At 41.5% G+C, this 17,284-nt stretch overlaps 1 protein-coding gene across 3 annotated transcripts in view; it reads right to left on the bottom strand.

Moving 5' to 3' along the window:
• Positions 1-279: 279 nt before the first annotated feature.
• The window catches only part of TASP1 (taspase 1), a 314,709-nt gene continuing 297,704 nt past the window's right edge, over positions 280-17,284 (bottom strand). For all 3 annotated transcript variants that reach the window (XM_066387123.1, XM_066387124.1, XM_066387125.1), the window contains one exon: positions 280-1,297. In XM_066387123.1, coding sequence (XP_066243220.1) covers positions 1,205-1,297 — 93 coding nt within the window. In that variant the 3' untranslated portion in view covers positions 280-1,204. The remainder of the gene's footprint in view (positions 1,298-17,284) is intronic.

The raw sequence follows: 17,284 nt of genomic DNA, 5'->3' as shown, positions 1-17,284 counted from the left end.
TTTCTAAGCAAAGTGTTCTTATTCCTTCCCTTTGTTATTTTTATCAAATTGCAAAGGAAATTTTAGGGGTTTTTATATTGACCATTCAATCATGTGCTAAGTTCAACTTCGACCTTGCTAGTGACTCACCTGACCACACAAATGTATGACTGCATTCTGAACGATCGGATCAGAGCAAGAGGCTCAAGATATGATTTCTAGAAGTTTTGTTTTTACAAACAAAATAGAAAATGGCTCACCAAACTAGGATTTAAAAGATAATTTATTAGTCTGAGAAGAGGAGTCACACACTATACCCATTAATATGCTGCTTTTATTTTTGTGCCTTTACCTTAAAAATATATTTAAACAAGAAACAAAGATAATATTGAATTTTATCATAAATTTTGCTTTCATATTTACAGTATTACATTGTAAATAACATTCCATTATACACAAATTAAGTACTGTGCATTACTGTATTTTTTTTTACATATTCTTTCATAATATAGTACATACAGCTCAAAGCTATGCAGTATTTAAGCTTAGAAAGGCTAAGGAAAGAAGTAAAAACTTTATCAATAAGACTATTATTTAAAAAGGTTCTGACCTTAACTCTCTCTAGATTGTTTCACTGAAACCATTCTTTGTTAAAGAAAAATGCCCCATACGAGGGATGAGAATAACAGTTTAAGTTACCACAGAATTCACTTAAACTGATTAACAAATAAAAACACTTTATTACTAATTACTGTTATTAAATGGAGCACTACCACTGTCAAATTTAAACACATAGATTTACTCTTCAATTCAGACACACTGTATCAATGACAGTTGGTACCGCTTTATGAAATAAAAAATGTTTCCTGCAACTTTAGATTTGACTTGTAAACAGTTAAAGCACACATTTTGTAAAGATGACTTAATCATTCCTGGTCTTAGGTTACATGAGAAGGAGGAGTTTCTATCTCAAGGGAAAAAGCAAGCACCCAGGCCACGCATGTGCACGCACGTGCGCATGCGCACACACACTTAGTAGTCCTGCTCACCCACCGAAGGCCGCACGTCCTAAGCACTAAACACAGCAGCACCCGTGTCGCCAGCGGTGCACGAGGCTGCAGTAGGAATTATAAAATGAAGACGATAAAATATCCACCTTCAGTTACAGACACCTGCAAGCTCAGGTGCTGGATGCCTCCCTGCATTTCATGCACAGCCGGAAGGTTCAGTTCGCTGGGCTCTCCAAGCGACAGACCCCACCTTCAATCGCCACGGACTGTCCTGCCACTGCGCCGGGAGGGAGCCTGGAAATGTGCGTCTGCAGAGAGGGAGACAGGAAACGTTAGAAGTGCTAGCTGTGTCCTCCCATGTGTGACCAAGGTGGAGGCAATGCCAGAGTGTCAGGGCTTCCCTTTGCTTGGAGCATACACAGTCCCCGATGGAGGAAGCTGGAGGTGCCCGGACGCCCTGCCTGCTCCCATCTCTCGGGGAGGTTTACTGAGCGCGCCCCTCTGAGCACAGCACCAGCAGCTGGAGGTCCAGTGATGAAGTCGCCAAGGCCCCTGACAGTGCAGAACTTACAGCTCAGTGCTGTTCAGAATAGCACTGAACAAAGCACTTTAACAGTGCTGTTCAGAATAGCACTTTAACAAAGCCACCTGTACTAATCGTATCCCAGTTCTCTGGAAACTAACAATTTACATACATTTTGTTCTCTGAACAGCCAAAACACCTAAGACTACCTGGTTCACATTTATACTTCCAACTTATTTGTTAAAGGATTTGAATAGCTTATAAGAATTCAGATAACTCGACAACCTAAAGTGAGGCAATGAGGAAAAGAAAACTACGAGTTTACAAGCAAGGTGGAGACCGCAGGCGGTTAACACTCCGACCCCAGCTGGGCTCTGTCCCTGGGCTGCCGTCTCCCCGCTTCCCCGTGGCCATGATTGGTGGCTCACGTGGCAGCACACAGGGTCTCCACTAACCAACTGCTCAGAGAACAGCTGTTCTGGTACCGGAGCCAGAGAGCTGTTTCTGTTGTGGGGCTTCATGTATAGGGGTGCCCAGAACAGTGGGCCAGCTGTACAATGAGTGGTGTAGGGGTACATGCTACCACAGCCTCAAGGGAGGCTGGCCCGGAGTGGGAGACAGTAAGCTGTCCCACAGGGAGTCAGGGTGACATTAGCAAGGAATTCCTTTTTTGATGGTCCTGTTTAATTCAGGAATAAATAAATGTCGGGAGTTTTTAAGGACAGAGGACTGTATATCCCTTCGGTAATCCTCTCTAATTCTGTTGCTCTAAACAAGCTTTTCCTGAGAACTGCACCGAGGGGGGGGGGGGTTCAAGCCCCGCGGGAGGTTGTCAGATGCAGCTGGAGAGGGGCCGGCCGAGCAGCAAGTGGGGCTAACGTCCTCCTGTGCAACCGAACGCGAAGCAAGCTTAAATTTTTGATGGAATATCAGGTAAGATAGATGGTTTGTAGTTGAGGGTGGACACTATTCCTAAATCTCACTATATGAGTCCTTTCAGAGTAGCTGATATAAGTCTACCATTTGGAAAGTTCTAGAGAACAGGAAATGCTCTTTGGGTACTTGGTTTTTCTGTGTACAAGGTGAGAAGCAGCCTGTACCCTTCGGTAGTGAGGTCCGTTGCCCCGGGGTGGAGAGCTGGGCAAGGCGATCTCTGCGGCATCTCCTGGGATGCAGGCAGAGTGAGTTCACTCACCAGGCTCCTGCCTCTGGGACCTATGTCCCGGAATCTGGCCTCACTATCTATCACGTCTGAGAGCCAAACTTGAGCCTCATGTCTTGCTATATTGTAGCTGAGAAGTTCACAGTAAGACTTGTGAATCCTCTGTTTCTTGTGATGCCTCGTTAACCTTGTGGGAGGAGTGAGAAGAGGGCATGTTGTTTGATTCTGTTACCTAACAGCCCTTGTCACATTAGGCACAACAAACGTTAACCCCATTTAAGTCCCAGGGCTCAGTGTTGATAAGGCCACTTTTATTCTCTCAGGACTTTATTAACATGAGGTGAAAGAGAATTTTCTGCCTAGGCATCATTCATCCATGTATTTGAAGGTTCTCCTAAACAAAAAAGATGCCTAGAGAGTAGAAGCCTCTCTGTGTGATCTCTAATCTCACCCCGCTCAGGCGGGAACACAGGTATGCAGTCCAACAGGGTTCCAGGATAAAGCAGAACCACTGTGCAAAACAGTATGGTAGTTCCTCAGAGAATGAAACAGAATTCTATGTGATACAACACTTCCATTTCTGGTATCTACCCAAAACAAGTGGAAACAGGGACTCAAAAAAGACTTATATACCAATGTTCACAGCAACATTATTCACAATAGCCAAATGTGGGAGCAATCCAAATGTCCATCAGTGAAACAAAATGTGTCATATGCTTACAACGGAATATTATGCAGCTTAATAAAGGAATAGCAATCCGACACACACCACAATATGGATCAATTCTGAAGACATTATGCTAAGTGAAATAAGCAACACAAAAGGACAAACATCGTATGATTCCACTTACGGGAGGTACCCAGTGATCATATTACAGAGACAGAAAGCAGAACGCAGTGGCTGTAAGGAGGTCGGGGTGGGGAGTCAGTGTTCAATGGGCACAGCTTGAGAAGGTGAGTAAGTTCTGGAGATGGATGGTTGTATAACAGTGTGAATGTACCAACTGCCACTGAACTGTACACTCAACAGTGGCTAAAATGGTAAAATTTATGTCTTGTACATTTTGCCACGTTATAAAATAAACTAATAAAGCAGAAATGACAGTTTCCTACCTGGTCCCGAGTAGTTCTCCATAAAATGACATGAAGAGAAGGGGTTAGGAGGAGTGAATCCAGGATGCAGGTCCCAGAGGAGAAACATTAACACCACTGGGTTCCGTTTACAAATAAGTTGGAATTTTCCAAACAGGTGAGTTAAATTATCTGTCCCTAACAGAGGAGCTCACCGGAAAATCCATCCTCATGTTTCCCAAAGATCCAGGGAGAATCCAGGCACCAGAAGGAACAAGAATGAATTACGAAAAGATCAAAGAGTGACCATGTGTCCAAGCAGATGGCCTGCAGCTTGACCAGAGGGAGGTCAGTCTTCAAGCAACTGATTTGCTGCTGACCATGGAAAAGACCCAGAACTAGATGGAAGACATTCATGTCCCCTGAACCGGGGGACATGATAGCAATCTCGAGATTTACAGAAACACATGCCAATCCAAACTTCCCTCTCGTGTTCCCACCCCCATTAAATTTATAATAGAAGAACATCTAAATAAACCGAACTAAGTCACAAAGTGTCAAGGAGAGTTAGAAAGGAAAAGGAAAAAGGATTGAAAATGATGACAGTAGTTCTAAGATACTAATAAACATAGGACATGGGCAGAATACTTCAAAAACACATTGAGGTTTGTATAAATTGAGCTGTTTACCTAAGCCAAAAATGTTCAACTAGATAAACTAGTTACTAGGTTAACTTCTAAGGATTATCCCTTCCCTAAACTATCATCTAGTCAAAGGAGATTTTACAATTACAAAACACACTGGCATGATCTTCGTGTTAAGAGGAATAAAATCACTAACCATCCAAATGTCAATTATTTCACCAGTGTCATCCATCAACATGACCTTTCGACTCATCAAAAAATAAATGACCTTGGTTTGAAAAAGTTTGAGCCAAGATGTATTTGAAGCTTTCTGTGGATATTTCCATGAAGCATCATATCATATTACTAACAGTGAGAGCTATTTAACAGAATATTTTATATGAGTGTTTTTCTTTAAAAATTATTTTATAGAAGTGGGTTTGAATTTCTTGAGGCTAAACTTAGACCACTTTCTTACAAGGAACTTGTTGTATGTCAGCATTTAAAAGTGCAATAAAAATGCCTGACCAGATGGTGGCGCAGTGGAAAGAGTGTCGACCTAGGATGCTGAGGACCCAGGTTCAAAACACTGAGGTCGCTGGTTTGAGCGCGGGGTCACCAGCTTGTGCATAGGATCACAGACATGACCCCAATGTTTGCTGGTTTGAGCCCAAAGGTTGCCGGCTTGAGCCCAAGGTCACTGGCTTAAGCAAGGGGTCACTGGCTTGGCTGGAGCTCCCTGGTCAAAGCATATATGAGAAAGCAGTCAATGAACAACTGAAGTGCCATAACTATGGGCTGATGCTTCTCCTGTCTGTCTGTCTCTTGTGAAAACAAACAAATAAACAAACAAATAAATAAATAAAGGTACAAGAAAATATTTTATATTGACTAAGGCCTATGCATACTCTAGGGCAATGGTTCTCAAACTTTTTGTAGTCGGGGCCCATTTAAAATCCTACAAATAATTGTAGGTGAACTATATACAAATTTCTCAGAAATGTTATAATAAATAAGTCAAATATTAAAGAAAAAAAACATAAAGTCCAAGAGTGCTTTTATGGTAATTAAATGAAATAAATATGACAAAATTAAGTTTATTCTGACATTAAAAAACATTTTTATGTTACACTTTTTGAGTTATGCTTTGTAGAATTCGTAAAAAAGAGGGGTCAAAAAATAAAAAAAATGACAAAAAAGCAAACTTTTTATATATATAGATACATTCTTAGTAAGATTTAGTAAATTCAGCAGGTCATGGCATAAATGTGTTAAGTTTTTTTATTCTTGTGTTTATGAGAAACATGAGCCTGATGTGTCCTAGCGATTTCTTCAATGTGTGGGCATATATTTGAAAGGCAAACTCTCATTTCCTCATCAATACATTGAAGAATTCCTCTCTTTTTACTCTTAACTGTGTTGAGTGCAGAAAACCCCCATTATACATATCATCTTAACTTCGCAACAAACAAATGATAGAAGAAACTTGCCTCCAGTCTTTCTGGGGAACATGAGGGGTAGTATAAACAATCCAGCACTACAGCTTAACAGCCTTTTGCAACCTAATCAGGCAAGTGAGGTGGGGGGTTGGGCAGACTGTCAACTTACAGCCAACTCCCCACACTTCTGTCTTCCCAAAATCTAAACTCCCAAAACCCTGTTGGTTTTTTGGTCTCCAACAGGCACATATTTCTCTGGAATACCATAGCATGCACCTGGAAATCCTCTAGGGCACACCAGTGCGCCCTGGTGCACACTTTGAGAACCACTGCTCTAGGAAGGTATCTTCTAAGCATAAGAACTTAAAATGGTATCTTTAAACCATTTAAATAGCAATGTACTTTCATTGGCATTTAGAACTAATGAGAAATATCTCATGAAAACGACATATGAATGAGCAGCAGACTGACCCACTTTGGGTAATCTCCCTCCAGTTCTTGATGCATGCCCATTTCATATACCCCTCCAACCATGACTAAGGTCTCTTGTATCCTTTTCTAGTTCTTTCTCAAAGAAACACTTCCTTGACTGGATGCTCTACTCAGTCTAGAAACTCTCATTCTAGCTCCTAGCGCACTCATCTGAGCACTCATCTGAGCATATAATGTAACTGTCTTGATTTTGGTTTGAGTTTTTAGTCAACTGAAAGTCAATTGGAGGCGGGAGGTTCCCTTACACACACCTAAGTATTCCTTGAACCTGTCATAGTACTTGACACAAAAGGCACACCCTGGAAATCTTCACTTAGTGTATAAGTGACAAAAATATACTTTCCAAGGCCATGTTTACAAACACAAAAAGACTAGTGCTTTAACTAGTGTGACCAGTTTGGTTAAAAAGTCAGTCCAACTAGTTTATCATAGTAAAGATATTTTTTAAAAGAGTCTTATACATTATAGATTCACTGAACGTAAGAAGATATTTGCTAATGATACAGCTGATAAGGGGTGAATATTCAAAATTTATAAAGAACTTATAAATCTTGAGTTTTGATACCAAGAAAAAATAATATCCAATTAAAAAATGGGCAGAAGGCATGAACACACATTTTTCCAAAGAGGAAATACAGATGATCAATAGACATATGAGAAGATGGTCAACATCACTAATCATCAGAGAAATGCAATTAGGACCACAATGAGATATCACCTCACACCTGTCAGAATGGCTATCATCAATACATCTGCAATCAACAAGTGTTGGCAAGATGTGGAGAAAAAGGAACCTTCATGCACTGGTGGGAATGCAGATTGGTGCAGTTACTATGAAAACAGTATGAAGGATCTTCAAATATTAATAATGGAACTGTCTTATGACTCAGTGTTTCTACTTCTGGATATATCATATATCCAAAGAAACCCAAAACACTAATTCGAAGATATATGCACCTCTATGTTCATTGAAGCATTATTTACAATAGTCAAGATATAAAAGTAATCAAGTGCCCATCAATAAAGATTGAATAAAGAAATTGTGGTACATATATACAATGGAATATGACTTAGCGATAAAAAAATGAAATCTTGACATTTGCAACAGCTTGGATGGACTTAGAAGGTATTATGATAAATGAAATAAGACAGAAAAAGACAAATGTCATATGATTTCATTTATATGTAGAATCTAAAGAACAAAATAAACAAGGTTGAAAGGGACTCACAAATACAGAGAACAACCTGATGGTTGCCAGAGGTGAGGGGGCTTGGAGGATTTGGTGAAAAAAATGAAGGGGCTAAGAAGTACAATGGGAGTTACAAAATAAGTCATGAGGACGTAAAAGTATAGCATAGGGCAGGGGTCCCCAAACTTTTTACACAGGGGGCCAGTTCACTGTCCCTCAGACCGTTGGAGGGCCGGACTATAAAAAAAAACTATGAACAAATCCCTATGCACACTGCACATATCTTATTTTAAAGTAAAAAACAAAACGGGAACAAATACAATATTTAAAATAAAGAACAAGACATTTAAATCAACAAACTGACCAGTATTTCAATGGGAACTATGCTCCTCTCACTGACCACCAATGAAAGAGGTGCCCCTTCCGGAAGTGCTGCGAGGGCCGGATAAATGGCCTCAGGGGGCCGCATGTGGCCTGTGGGCCGTAGTTTGGGGATCCCTGGCATAGGGAATACAGTCAATGATAATTGTAATAACTATGCATAGTACCAGGTGAGTACTGGAAGTATTCGGGGGGAGCATGCTGTGAAGTGTATACTTATCTAAGCACTATGTTGTACACCTGAAATGAATACAAAATGATATTGAATGTAAATGGCAATTAAAAAACAATTTTCTTGGCACTAGCCAATTGGCTCAGCAGTACAGCATCAGCTTGATGTGTGGAAGTCCCTGGTTCAATTCCTAGTCAGGGCACATAGGAGAAGTGGCCACCCCTCCCCCTTCCCTTCTCTTTCTTTCTCTCTCTCTTCCTATGCCACAGCCATGGCTCGAATGGTTTGAGCAAGTTGGCCCTGGGGCTCTGAGGATGGCTCCATGGCCTCATCTCAGGTACTAAAAATAGCTTGGTTGCCAAGCAACAGAGCAGTGGCCCCAGATGGGCAGAGCATGGCCTGTAGGGGTATTGCCAGGTGGACTCCGATCAGGTCACATGTGGAAGTCTGTCTCTCTGCCTTCCTACCACTCACTTAATAAAAAAAAATTTTTTTTTTTTTAAATATAGACTAACTAAATTTTTCTACTTTCCAAATGACTGCATTATTAGAATAGGGATGAAACTTTAGATTTCCTAGATGTTAACAGCTCCACACCAATGGACCTCAATGGCCTGGTAGGTATAATTCCCTACTTTATTGCTAATTCCCTGAGTAGCAAGGACAGATCCTTGCGGTTAACACTCCTTGAAGAACCATCAACTTCTAAATTAAACTGACTATTCAAAGCCAATATCCTTAGGGCCATACCGTTTTTGTAAAACCAAATATATTGTATAATAACATGTTTATTCTGAAGATTTTAAAATGAGAAAGTGAAAGAAAAATTAATATAGAAATTACATTATTGCTTGATGTTCTAATTACAATCTAAGTAGTAGCTGGGACTTCCTATCATTCATGCTCCTGACTTTAAACCTTTTAAGACCACCTTAGTGACTGCTCTTTTGTGGTTTCGAGGCAAACTACAAGCACACAATTTAATTTAAAAAGTCTCAAAACCTTTATTTAGTGGTTATATTTTAATTCATCTTTCCACTCTTAAGACAGTTGCTTGAGATCTGCCACAAGACTCAAGAGAAGCTTCCCTTAAACAAGTTATTATCCTCCTTTGGGGTCAGGAAAATAAAATCTAGAGAGAGACAGTCCAAAAAAAGCTTTTGGGAATATTTTATTCATTGGTTTCATAATTCTGAAGGTGTGGTTTTCTAGTTTTAATTATTTTAACATCTTTTTTAGTTTACTTTTAAAATTTATTTTTCAGTTACAGTTGACATACAATATTATTAGTTTCAGATCTGCAACACAGTAATTAAACATTTATATGCCTTATAAAGTGATCACCCAGATAAATCTAGTACTCATCTGGCACCATTCATAATTATTAGAATATTACTGACTGTACTCCCGCTTCTCTACTTTGCATCCTGTGGTTTTCTATTTTTTAAAAATAGAGAGAGCCTGAAGCAAGATGACACTACAGTCAAAGCAATACATGCCCTGAACATACATGTAGAACAAAGGACATTTGGAAAAGCACTTCCACCTGGAGAGTCCTAAGAAATAGCATTTCAAAACAGAGCAGAGGTGTTTTCATCAGCCAGTGGCTAACAAGGTACAGGTAGCATACAACACAGCGTGTCTAATTAAAGTTAGCTTACAGAGACAGTTTATCATAATGGCTATGTGCATGGTTCAGAATAATAAATCTCCAAGAGCAGCCAAGTGCGCCCCCTCCCATCATTTTTTGAGATGTTAAGAAAGAAGTTTTGTTAGAAGAGAGATGGTAAGAGATTAAAAAGGGACCATGGTCTGGGAGGAAGAAGGGATGAAAAGAGAAGGTATGGCATCTTACTTCTTCATTCATTTCAGCCAAAGACCAATTCTATGTTTTTTTTTAAAAAATGAACAAGAGAGGTGGGAATAAAGTAATTGTAAACTGCGAATCTTAAACTGCCGATACAAAAGAAACTGTGTATCTGGCTGGATTGATTTACTAGCTCTGCTTTGGATGACTAACCTGTAGGCTTATCTGTTTTAAATCAAATACAGTACCTGTGCCTGACCTGTGGTGGCACAATGGACAAAGCGTCGACCTGGAACACTGTGGTCACCGGTGCGAAACCCAGAGCTTGCCTGGTCAAGGCACAAATGGAAGTTGATGCTTCCTGCTCCTTCCCTTTTCTCTCTCTCTCTCTCTCTCTCTCTCTCTCTCTCTCTCCCCCCCCTCTCTCAAAAGTACATAAATAAAATTTAAAAGAATATATAGTACTTGTAGGATAAGTAAGCACCTTTTGGATTGACACAAAATAAATACTGCTGTCAGTTAACAGTCAAGTTTACTCAAGATCAATCTGACTACTTGGCGGAAAGTTCTCTTGACAAAGATAAATGGGTGTTAGGATAGTGCATTAGTTGCCTAGGGCTTCCATAACAAAAGATCTCATGCTGGGTGGCTTGAATAACAAATATTTATTTGCTCACAGTTCTGGAGGCTGGAAGTCCAAGATCAGGGTGTCAGTGCGTTTGGTTTCTCCTGAGCCTCTCTCCTTGGCATATAGACTGCTGTTTCTCTGCGCATGCACATTCCTGGTGTATCTATCTTTTCTTTAAGGATGTAGTCCTATTAGATCAGGGCTCCACTCTAAGGACCTCATCTATCTGAATCACCTCTCTAGAGGCCCATCTCCAAATATAGTCACATTGGGCTTAGGGCTTCAAGATAAGAATGTGGAGAGAAACAAGTTCATTCCATAAGTGATCTAATGGTGATCTTAAAATAATGCAGAGTAAAATCCAACAATGCCCCATATGTTGTAATCGCCATTAGTTCTCCGGGCTGAAACCCCCTGCTCTCTACTTTGGTGATCCTCCCCCTCTCCATCTGCTCCTTGTTCCTCAACCACACAGCACACTTCTGCTCAAGACCACTGTGCGTGCTGCTCCAACCTGGCATACACTTGGATGCTGTTCTTCCATCCAAGGTCCGCCTGGCTCACCTGTCCACGCTGTCAGATCTCCAATCAAAAGCCAGCTTCACTCAAAAGTTGACTTTACACAGTCTTCACCGGCCTCACTACCACCACCCTCTCTGCCTCGGCATCTCATACATCCTCACTGCTACTTAACCATCCATCCGCCCTCGTCTTTCTTGTTCCAGGCTTGTCTGCCCCATTCGCACAGAGCTGCCCAGGGCCTGGGGCTTTTATCAGTTTGGTCACTGTTTTCCCTCAGTACCTAAAAGACAGCCTGCAACATATTAGGGACTCGACATATTTATTAAAGGATTTTTTTTTTCTTTTTCTTTTCTTTTTTTTTCTTTTTCTTTTTGTATTTTTCTGAAGCTGGAAACGGGGAGAGACAGTCAGACTCCCGCATGCGCCCGACCGGGATCCACCCAGCACGCCCACCAGGGGCGAGGCTCTGCCCACCAGGGGGCGATGCTCTGCCCCTCCGGGGGTCGCTCTGCCGTGACCAGAGCCACTCTAGCGCCTGGGGCAGAGGCCAAGGAGCCATCCCCAGCGCCTGGGCCATCTTTGCTTCAATGGAGCCCTGGCTGCGGGAGAGGAAAAGAGAGACAGAGAGGAAGGGGGGGTGTGGAGAAGCAAATGGGCGCTTCTCCTATGTGCCCTGGCCGGGAATCGAACCCGGGTCCCCCGCATGCCAGGCTGACACTTTACCGCTGAGCCAACCGGCCAGGGCCGGATTTTTTTTTCTTTAATATGAGGGTTGGGAAAGGAAGAAACAAACTGCAAATTAGGCATTTTATATTCCTTAAGTTTTTTTAGTTTTTGATTACAATATATAAATTTGGTTTAAAATTTTGAAAAGATTTGTCTAAAGCAATCAAGATGATACTGAAGTTACAGACCTTAAAACTGAAAAAAAAAGAAAAAAGCCTACATATTTCCCACGACTAACATGGTATGATCTGACATTACCTGTTCATTTATCCCACACTACATGTGCACGAATACTGTCCTCCTTCAGAAAGGGGTCACTGGGGACATCAGAGCCTAGACAGTGGCCCAGTGGGGGCTGCGGGCTGGGATGTGTCATGTTTGCTGCATTACTGAAACCCTGGTGAGTTCGGCACAAGGAGGAACAACTCCGTTTTACAACATTATCATGTGCATTTGAAGAGTCAGACATTCCTTGTCCTTTCTCCTGTTAATTCTGCCTTGGTTTTCAAATTGTTGAGTCCCAGGTCACATATCTTTTTTCATCTACTAACAGTGTCACATGGACTCTCTTAGTTTAATGCTGAATAATGTTCATATTTTGTAGAATAAAGTTACATGAACTACAGGCTAAGTTCACCTGGTTGGTCACTGTGCTACTCGGGGCATGTGGACATAGTACTGTGAGGTGGCCATTGGCCGAGCCTACCTTATGTCCTTACATAGTGAATTCTTACTCAATATGACAACAGTCACTCTCCTTTCTCTCTGACTGGCCCGCACGTGATAGACCTTAAATGACCCACTCCAGAGAGGAGAGCAGGGAAGTGTGTCTGGTTGGATGCTATTGCTTTGTTCCTATTATAGGCTTTTTTTTCCTTAATGAGTTGAGTCAGGAAGACACCCCCACCCCCACCCCCAACCCTGCTGCCTCATCCTTTTTCCAGAAGTTCCCTGCCCATTGCTTTTTAGAGCTGTCTTTCAAGCAGACACATCTCGTGGATAAGTATATTCTAAGCAGTTGTTGTGTTTGACATTAAATCTTGGAATGTAGTTCACTACTCTAAAAATAGTTTGGTCTTCAAACTTCATACCGAAAGCAGATGTACTCAACTAGTTGACAGTTTCATGTGAACCTGCTCAGCAAAGCCCAGAACAAAGTGCATACTTCATAGACACAGATCGAGAGACCTGGGTGCTCGCTTCCCAAGCCTGTGTGATGCCAGGCAAATCAGGGAGAGTCTGGGAGCTATAAAATGAGGACTCAGGGTTAGATGGTCTCCTAGTGTAGCCTGTTAATGAATCAAAAAGAGGAAAACAAGTATTTTACTTCTATTCCCTCATTGCTTTAAGCTGAAGGTAATAAATTGGCCAGAGCAATTTGAAGATGTGATTCCTAAGTTCAACCTAACAAATCAAAAATATCAACAGAATGAGGAATTAATGCCATATGTTCGTCATTTTACTGTATGCTGCCCCTACCTCGTTTTCCACATTTAAAACAAGGATGCCATAAAAGATTCATTGGCAAATCTGGACAAAACACAAAGAAAACATTACGGTAAACGTCATTATTAGTACTAAAACAAGCCTACATAAGGGGAAGCTCTATTGTTCTCACATATAAATATTATGTCCGAGGAGCGTTAAAATAAGATTAAAATGCTGTCTGATGAGAACAGCATGTTGTTCCAGTCTCATGGCAATGTTTGCGACTTCTTTTATCATGCAAACAACACCACACTTCAGAGGCAACATCAGACAAGACTGCCCTCCTATTTTTAGCTTTAAAGGCCAGTGAAGGCATCTACATAAACAGGCAATCCCCACAGTACCTATTATACCACCATTCACAGGAGAATTGTCATGAATATTTCATTTAACACAAGGTGATAAAAGCTCTCCAGTGTTTAGCTAATATTTATTCTGCACTTACTATGAGGGAACGGAAAAATGAAACACACATGGATCTTGCTCTGAAGGCAATTATGTTTTGTAGGATGCGGAAACTAGTTCCTTGTGAAACTAGTTCCTAGTGAAATCTTAATAAAAATATCAAGCCCCTGTATTTGCATAATGCTTTAGTTTCCATAGTGATTTTGCATCAAGAACTTCAAAATACCATGTCAGGTAAAAAGAGTCTATACATTTTTTTCAGGTGAAAAAAAAAAAAAAAAAGGCAAGCAAGACTCAGAAGGGTTATGTGGTTTGCTTACCATCCCAGAGGAAGTGGAAAAACTGACTTCAGTGAAAACCCCGGGACTCCAAATTTAGGGCTCTCCGGACTCCCACAAAGCTCACCACGAAGGACTCTAAATCTAGCTCTGGGAAGACACACACCTTTCACTGCAGGAGGCTTATGACTAAGTAATTTTTCAGGGTAAAATAAGGCTTGCTCAGAAAAGCTATTGCCACATATTTTACCGACAAATTTCTGGGGCTCAGAGAACTGGGAACTGAGTCTTAACTCCCCTGCTGACATATTAGATAGTCTCTGGACTGGGAAGTCACTAGCTCTTTGAGTTTTAGCAATCTTTGAAGATAAAAGTGAAAAATCTGACTCACTTATATTCAGGGTTATTTCTGATTCTAACATTATATGTAGTTTTGCTTTACAAAGACCCTTTAAATGTTGTTTAAATAATTTCCCCCCAAATTCCACATGGCTAAATTTTTCTAGAATCAGGCTATAGATGTTTAAATATCCCTTTTAAGAATTCATTAAACTGCCAATTGGTCCTAGGATTTTGTATCACCTGCTCCTCAGACCCAACATAACACTGAGTGGTGTTCTTAGAGGGTGGTAGGGCCACCTACTAGATTCACTACTGCAGGGTATCTGATGATAGGGCCCAGCACACTGGATTTTCACCCCTCCCCACCGCACTGACCACACCCACCCCTTGGATTTATTTGTACCTCCTTCTATGCAGGAGCAAAGCCTATCCCGAGGATACCTCTCAGAGAAGTAGGTAGGCGGGCAGGGAGAAAGGTTGGTAGGTATACCAAGCAGACTATCTGGAAATATGGATCTGATACCATAATATTAATGGTCCATACTAAGACTGAAAAGACAGCTTATACTTTTTACTCTGATTTCCAAAGATTTCTTTACTCCTTTTTCAAATATCCTCAGAGAAAAACGTACTATTTTTATATTAGAAATTGATTTTAAAAAGAATAAACCAATATATGCTATTCCATGTATTTTATACAATCATAATTGTGCATGTGTGTGTATGTGTGTGTGTGTGTGTGTGTGTATACACACACACACACACACGCACACATACATATAAACCCACCTGACCCGTGGTGGCACAGTGGATAGAGTATTGACCTGGAACACAGAGATCATGGGTTCAAAACTCTGGACTTGCCCAGTCAGGGCACATACAGGAAGCAACTACTACGAATTGATGCTTCCTGCTTTGCCCCTTCCTCTCTCTTTCTCTCAAAAAAATTTTTTTTAAAAATCCACAGTTGCAAAAACAGAAGAAAATATACCAAAATGATAACAGTAGTTAATGTCGGGGAGCTCACTTCATTCCAGAAGGATTCATTCAGAGCCCAGATTAAAATTCTTTCTGTCATTTTACTGTATTTTCTTAATTATGTAGCAGGGTGACTTAGTGAGTATTTAATGTAGCAATGTAATCTATTGAGAAATTACTTTATGTCATTTCCTTACTGTTCCAGACCCATTCTGGAAAGACAACTGTGTCCCCGCTCTATGTCTGAGCATCAGTCAAAACAAATGAACAAAGTGACTGTCAAGTCCACACAGGACACAGCAACAGCAGCTGATGAGCTCGATCCCTCTTCTCTGGGAACCTTCTCGCCTTGGTTTCTAGGATGCACACTCAGCTGGTTAGCCTTCACCCCTGTGGCTAAACTTCTCAGTCTCCTTTGCAAGTTCCTCCTCATTTCCCCAACTTGCACACATGGGAGTTTCCCAGGACTTGGGTCTCTTTCTTCTGTCTGTGTTCACTTACTTGGTGATCTCATCCAGTCTCACAGTTTTAAAAAAGCATTAGATGCTGAGACCCCCCCCCCCCCAAATATACATCTCCAGCCCAGGCCTCTCCAGATAACCTAGAACACTGGGTTCTGGAATTCAGATGGTCTGTCCTGAATCTTAGTTCTTCCTCTTGGAAGCTGTGTGACCCTTCTGTAAATAACTTAGTATCTCAGATGTTTCTTCTCTGAGGGGGGCTAATGGTGACAAGAGGCACTGAGCTGAGAGAAGAGTCAGCTCTGCCCTGCAGACGGGGCATGGTGCCCAGTCCCTGCACCAAGGCTGGGGCTTCACCTCTGTTCTGTAGGGGTCAGCTCTAGGCCGCTGTTTCCTCCGGGAAAGTGAGGCCAGGGGCCTCTCCTCAGAGATCCTGGTAGAAAAGTCTCAGGACCCTGATGATTTGTGCTGGGTGAAAATCCAAAATGTCAGTTACAATCTTCTGTTTGGTGAGCTGCCAGATAACAAGGATTTTACTACAACTTGGAAAGAGCATCTTGTATTTGAAAAGAAATGAAAGGCTAATGTTTAAACTATCATAAAGAGTGAAACTACTATTTATGTAATGGACTATTTCCTGAGAATTTCAGTTGATCTGTCAGTGAGGAATTTTGGAGGGGTAAAAATGAAAACCACCAACAAACTCTTTAAAGAAAGCTCTCCTTGTCAAAACCATCTGCTCCTGACTTCTTACTGATCAGACCGCTGCAACACCAGAGAACCGTTTAGGCATTGATACTTGGAGCCCAGCATTTCCCAAGCTGAGTTCTGCTGGGTCCGGGAAGGTGCTCTCTGGAAGAAAGGAGCATGGTCCACCATCAGGAAAACGCTGCAACTTAGTGCTCGGCCCCAGCCTGCTCTTCCTGGAACTACACAGGCTCGTGGGCACGTAAGGTTCAGGTATCCTCCAGGAAGAAAACCTGCATGACTCTTCAACCCGCTCATCCAAATGGCAATGAATGCCTTCCTTGAATTTCAGGGGCACCCAGAACTACTACAAAAAGGCTGCCGAAACTTCCCTTTTATTTACTCTAATGCTGACACCTCCGTCTCTTTTGTTGGTGCTCCCTCGCCTTCTCAACAACTGAATGTTGGGGTTCCCCAGGACCCAACAGCTGGGCCATGTTTCCTCAGTGCATTTTATAGAAGTGATTTGGACACACAGTGAAGCACCTGGCTGCATTAGGAAAAGAGGAAAGAATAACCCCTAACCTAACTCCTCTTTTAGTTACCACTCTATTTCTTTACTTCATTCACAGAAAAGTTCTTTAAAACTTTTGTCTATACTGGTCACATCAAATTTATTCCTTCCATTCCTCCCTTAAGCCCTCTACAATCAGACTTCTGCCTTGACTGCTCCAGTGGTCTATGCTCAGGCCTAATTTCACAGGACCAGTCTATGCACATGATAAAGTTGATCACCCTCTTCTCCTTGAAATAGGTCTTTTTCCCTCAGAGTACAAGACATCACACTTACCTTGTTCTCCACCAACCTCTATGGCCCTTTCCCAGAGTCCTTTGCTGGTTCCTCCTCATACATCAACTTA

This window comes from Saccopteryx leptura, chromosome 5 (genome assembly GCF_036850995.1).
Source record: "Saccopteryx leptura isolate mSacLep1 chromosome 5, mSacLep1_pri_phased_curated, whole genome shotgun sequence".
Classification (NCBI taxonomy): Eukaryota; Metazoa; Chordata; class Mammalia; order Chiroptera; family Emballonuridae; genus Saccopteryx; species Saccopteryx leptura.
Note: the sequence above shows the minus strand (reverse complement) of the source record. Positions and strands in the feature narration are given on the sequence as shown.